At 43.1% G+C, this 6,000-nt stretch overlaps 1 protein-coding gene across 1 annotated transcript in view; it reads right to left on the minus strand.

Moving 5' to 3' along the window:
* The window catches only part of WBP1L (WW domain binding protein 1 like), a 64,805-nt gene extending 59,352 nt beyond the window's left edge, over positions 1-5,453 (minus strand). The window contains exon 1 of the mRNA XM_066620569.1: positions 5,352-5,453. Coding sequence (XP_066476666.1) covers positions 5,352-5,438 — 87 coding nt within the window. The 5' untranslated portion in view covers positions 5,439-5,453. The remainder of the gene's footprint in view (positions 1-5,351) is intronic.
* Between the last annotated feature and the right edge of the window lie 547 nt (positions 5,454-6,000).

Genomic DNA, 6,000 nt, shown 5'->3' on the forward strand with positions numbered 1-6,000 from the left:
AGTTTAAAGGGATGAGACCAACAGACGTCCCAATACACAAAATTTCCAAGAAGTTTGAAAATCACTGCCACACAGTTCCTGCCAGTCCTGCTTTTGAGACCTGAAAATCAGACCAGATAGCCACAGCCTTGCAATGTCATTTTGAATATTTCTTTTTCACAATATATACTGTATACTATACTGCTATTAAACAGTCTCAAACAGTCTTGCCCCATTTGCACAGCTGTAGTCATTTATAGTAATGGGGAAGTTCTGTTTGCTGAATAGTACAGTTCCTCTGTGCCAAAAAGGCCTGTAGGAAGCAACATAGGGCAGCGAGGCAAAAACTTCCCTTATCAAAAGGTTACAATTACTCACTACACAGCGCATCTACTGCCCAGCAAAGGCAAAAGGTAGCTGTCACTAAAACAGGATTGAAGCATGGCTTTCAAACTCTGCATATGCTTCGTGCTGAAATCTTCAAATTCCATTTATCACACTAAGGCTACTGGAACAGATAAAAATCATATAATACTTGGCTCTTTTACGATTTTATGTGAAGACCAATTTGCCTGCAGCCTCTCATCTATATAATCGAAAGGTGTCATTTATCATTTAATGCATGGTTTAGCAGTCCACATGTTTCTCTTACATCAAACAGACCAAATTTCAGTACGAAGCAAAATCAGGAAGAGTGGCAAATTCTAAACCAAATGTGTTTCATCAGAGTTCATTTCATAAAGCATTTCATCAAAGAAATGCTTTATAAGAAAAATGCAGCCCAACATTTAGCTGCTAATTTCAGTTCAATATGTATAATTCTACTACTGACTTCCATCACTAGATCAACTGCTATCATGCCTCCTCAGAAATCTACTGCTCTGCCCCACAGCTTCCAACACCACACAATTCTTTTACTTTTTTATGATTAAGAGTTTAGTGGTTTCTCTTTCACTTCCCTTTCCTCAACCCCTATCAAGATTTTCTTGCCTTCTCTGCCTCAATAATCCTTCCTAACTACCAACTTTGGCCCCCAGTTCCCAAGCCTCCTTGACCAATCAGCTCCCCTAACCCAGCACCCAAACTTTCCCACCTAATTCCTACCAATAGCAAAAACCCTGAGCAAATTTCTCTTGCCAGTAAATGTACTTTTATACTTCCTTCATAGAAGCTGCACTATTTGCCAGTACTGTCTAATATGGACTGTCTTCCCCCTCCACAGTTATTCTATAAAATTTAAATCATACAGGTTATTCAAGAAAAGGATTTGTAGATGGACTTGTAACAGACAGTTATAAATAGGCTGTTCCCTCAAAGTCTATCACATGTATTTTTATTTTTAATATACAGTATCTAGCAATTTTTGGTACTTTATAAATAAAAGTCTAGATTTTTTGTTGTTAAGCACAGTGAGGATATGATCCACAACAAGGGTGTACAACATTCCTATGCTCAACCATCACAACCATATCTTGGTCTTTGTATGACCAAGAATCACAAGCAATAGAAAGCCTTGTTATCATTCCCACCAGTAGACCGCTCTCCTTTAATGCCCTGAAATCTCCACTTTTCATCTAGGGCAGTGGCCTTCCCCAGTACTACAGGTTCTTGAATTACCTTCACTACACCACTCATACACCTCCCTGTCTTGCTTAGTCCATGTGGATGGGAATAAGTACAGAGAGTGTGAAGGAAAATGCTTATTGCAATGACCAAGGCATATAAATATCACAGTATTTCTGAAAAATTAGTTTCCTCTAAACTAATTTCCACCAAACTCATACAGACTTGGATATGAACCTTAGTTATTTTGGGTCATCAGCCCTTCTGACTTCCCCACACCCTGCCTCCTGTTCCTAAGCCCTATTTGCCTGATACTGCACATCAAAAAACCAATCTGTTTCAGATCTGGTTTTCCATGGCAGGTGAGCTCCCCCTCCTATTCTATTCCTCCAATAATTATTACATTTATATCCCACCCTTTCTCCAAGGAGCTCAGCTCAGGGCAGCATACATGATCACTCCCTTTTACTCCTCACAAAAACACTATGAGGTAAGTCAGGCTGAGAGTTAGTGATGGGTCCAAATTCACCCAGTGAGTTTCATGGTTGAGTGAGGATTTGGACCTAGGTTTCCTTAGTTGTAAACCAGGGGTGTCCAAACTTTTTGGCAGGAGGACCACATCATCTCTCTGACACTGTGGGGAGGGAGGGAGAGAGAGAATTAATTTACATTTTAAATTTGAATACATTTACATAAATGAGTAAGTTAGAGATGGAACTTATATGAATGAAAGTCTTGCAATAGCTCAAGGTCTATAAAAGGCCTTGCACAAAGCAAGACCAGCCTTTCCCTTCACTGCCACTGCTACATCACAGATATGAAACAAGCAGTGGAGGGAGCACTTGTCCCACAGCTCATGTCAGAGGTCAAACAGTCACCCTCATGCTGAGAGCAGTTGCGCTGGGGGGCAAGTCTCTGGAGGGCCCGAGTCTCATTGGAAACTGAGGGCTCCATGCAGGCCAGATTGGGAGTCCTCGAGGGCCACAAATGGCCCCCAGGTCGGGGTTTGGCAGGTCCTGCTTCCACAGAACCCAGCTTGCTACATTTTTAATTGGTGGCACCCAATTCCATTTTCTCCTACATCTCAGATGCCTTAGAATCCTTCCACATAAGCTGTGTAGATTTTGTTTGTGTGTCATGTCCATAAAATATCCTTAAACTAAATTTGGAAATGTGCATTTGCCATGAGAATTTAAACCCAATGTGTCAATCTTCCACTTTGCAGGAAGACTACAAACAATACATGACTTTCTCATATATTTGGTATACTTTCTCTGCTGGTATTCATTTGCATCTTTTTAGATTGTGAGCCCTTTTGGGACAGGGAGCCATTTAGTTATTTGATTTTTCTTTGTAAACCGCTTTGTGAACTTTTAGTTGAAAAGCGGTATATAAATACAGTTGATTGATTGATTGATTGATTGACTGATTGATATATAAAGCAGAATGAATGAACAAAAGCAACTGGAGCTTAAAAAGACACTGAGCTCTTATACCAGAGACCAAATTTTCTCTAATAAGGTAGAGGTTTGTCATACACCTAACCCCTCCACAAGAAAGCCTTGCCTCCTTTCAAGATGCCTCCATCTCAAAGTGTACACTTCTACAAAATCTGCACCTCAAACCAGCACACAGACCTTCCACCAATAATGCCAACAGCCCTGTCATCCTTTCCCAGAGTAGCTTACTCCTACCCCAAGATTGTCCTCCAAAAGAGACCTGTGGCACCTTTACATTTATTGCAACTTTATTTAAAAATATTTTTATGACAGATTCTTCTTCAACAAGTAATATGTGAAGAACACATTCTGAAAGCAGAGATACAATACATACCCTGCACTTAGTGAAACATAATATATAACAACAGAACTCAGATGGATCAAGCATCTACCAGTTTGGAAGCTAAATGGAGTCACCCAAACATAAGGTAGCAGTTTGTAAAAACTTGGAGGAATCCCAAGGTATACAGAAGTAGATAAAATAAAAATATATAGATAGGAGGGGGAAATCAGAAGAACACTATGAGTTTCCAGGCTCTCTACTTTAAGGAGATTGGAGAACACAGAGCAGCTATGACATGGAACATCAAGGTGTGCACAGGAAAAAAAATACACAGGAAAATGGGAAAGCAGAAGGAGAGAAGGAATTGGCTTGCTGAAGCCCCTAACAGTTTATGGTAAGCATTCTGACTGCAGGAAGAAATACTGTATGTGCAGTGAGGTTAGGAAAAGCTCCCTACCCCTTCACTATACTTTAAAGTACAAGGATATTTCATGTTGAAGGAAAGGAAAAGGAAAATATTTTCCCTTCCTCATCTCCACATTCACAGCAACATTTGTTGCAGGTCTCACTTGCAAAGCACAAAACAGCAAATGAAGTTTGAAACACCGATTGGCAATTAATGATTATTATATAAAAGTATTTAAACCAAAGGCAGAACTCATTGACAGTCTGACACCCATATTGTAAACTTCTGTCTCTTTTTGTTTAAGAAAGTGACCTGAAAGTCAAAGATTGCAAAGGGAGAACAAAAAGTTCTCACACTGGTTTTATCGGTTTCCATCCACAGCACCTGAGTTGGGTCCATTCATTCACTTCGGAGGAGATGCCAAACATCTGATGAAGAAGTTTCTTACCTAAGCAAACTTGTTAGTTTTGGGGAACAGGGGAAAGAGAACACACTACCACTGATTAGACCCACCCTTTCAGAATCAGGGTCACTTCACACATGACTCTGCGCACACTGGAGTTCACACAGTGTCCTTTACTCAAGAATGGAAACCCAAGTACAAAATACAAACATCAAGTGAACTATGAAGAGGACATGCCCGAATTTGCCATTCAGCCCTTTAAAACACACACAACAGAAAAGATTAAGCTGCTGTCATGTACTTTTCAGGGGCAAACATAAAGAAGTGCGCAATATGTGTGTCTTATATATCTATATACATAACACATACATACACATTATATAATATGTCTTTTATAAAAAACATATTATATAATTTGTATATATGATATAAATATCTTGTATGTGTGTGTATATATATAATAGATATATAAGAGCACATATATCTTGTATATATAAGATATATATGTGTGCATATATACATACATGTATATAAGCATATTATTCTGCTCCTACCAAAATGACAGGTCATCTGGTGAGTGTGTGCATGTATGTATTTATGCGTAAGGGATGTATTTATGTATGTGTGTTTACATGCACAATAAACACACATTGTGTGTATACATATGTGTTTGTATTGTGCACACACACACAATGAGTGAATTGTGCATATGTATACACACACACACACACAGAAAAATATATCCCTCACAACCAAGGTACTTTGCCTTCAAGTACCCAACCAAATACCCTGCATGAGTGGAGGTGGGGGGGGGAGCAGCCTTGCACACTGAATGCAAATTGTGCGATCCCCATACGTGACAGCTCACAGGCATGTTTTTTTTGGGGGGGGGGGTCTTTTCACCTCTTCTGCATGGGGAAGGGGCCACTTCTGAAAGGCTACAGAGGTACCAGATGAGCCAAGTCACTTTGGCAGGAGGAGAACCACATGCAGAGAGGCCTCTTCCCACCCCACACAGAGTCCACGCCACCATCTCAGCCCCCACAGGCTTCCCTACCTGGACCCCCGAAGCCTGCCGAAGCGCCCACCGCCCCCAGGCCTCTTGCAGCAGCTGCTCCTACAAAGCCCACCTCAGAGCGCAGAGGCCTCCTCCGCCGCCCCCGCCTCTCTCTCGGCCTGCTCTGCCCTCACCTCAGGCCTGCGCTCCTCCCACCCTACCTGCACGGAGTCCACGCTGCCGAGCAGGCCCTCGGGCAGCGCCTGGAAGAGCAGCAGCGCCATGGCGCCCAGCAGCCGCCTCTCCATCCCCCCCACCCCCCGTTCCCCACTCGCTTCACCGGCTCCTGCGAGCCTGCCCGCGAACTGGAGTGCCCCGGAAGGTGGCCCCGCCCCCTCGCCGGCCTCCCATTGGGCGGCAGGCCGACCTTCCTTCCTCTCATAGGCTCAGGCCGACGCTACTTACAGCACTGCTCGAGAAACAAAGCTTCTCCGGGCGGGGACGAGGGAAGGAGACAGCGCGGCCATGTGGAGTGTGGCGGAAGCGCGATGGGGAGGGAGGGAGGCACCGCCTGTGTGGTCCGCAGGCATTTAAAGGGGCAAAGGACGGAACACTTGGCATGAGTTCGACTTTCAGGCTGCAGTCCTCTCCACACTTCCCTGGGAGTAAGCCCCATTGACTATAATGGGACTTACTTCTGAGTAGACATGCACAGCTTGGGCCCTAAGACTGCAATCCTATCCACACTTTCCTGAGAGTAAGCCCCATTGAATATAATGGGACTTACTGCTGAGTAGACATGCATAGGGTAGTAGACAAGGCGGGCTGCAGTCGTATTGTACATTTACCTGGGAGTAAATGTACTAACTA

This window comes from Tiliqua scincoides, chromosome 3, assembly GCF_035046505.1.
Source record: "Tiliqua scincoides isolate rTilSci1 chromosome 3, rTilSci1.hap2, whole genome shotgun sequence".
Classification (NCBI taxonomy): Eukaryota; Metazoa; Chordata; class Lepidosauria; order Squamata; family Scincidae; genus Tiliqua; species Tiliqua scincoides.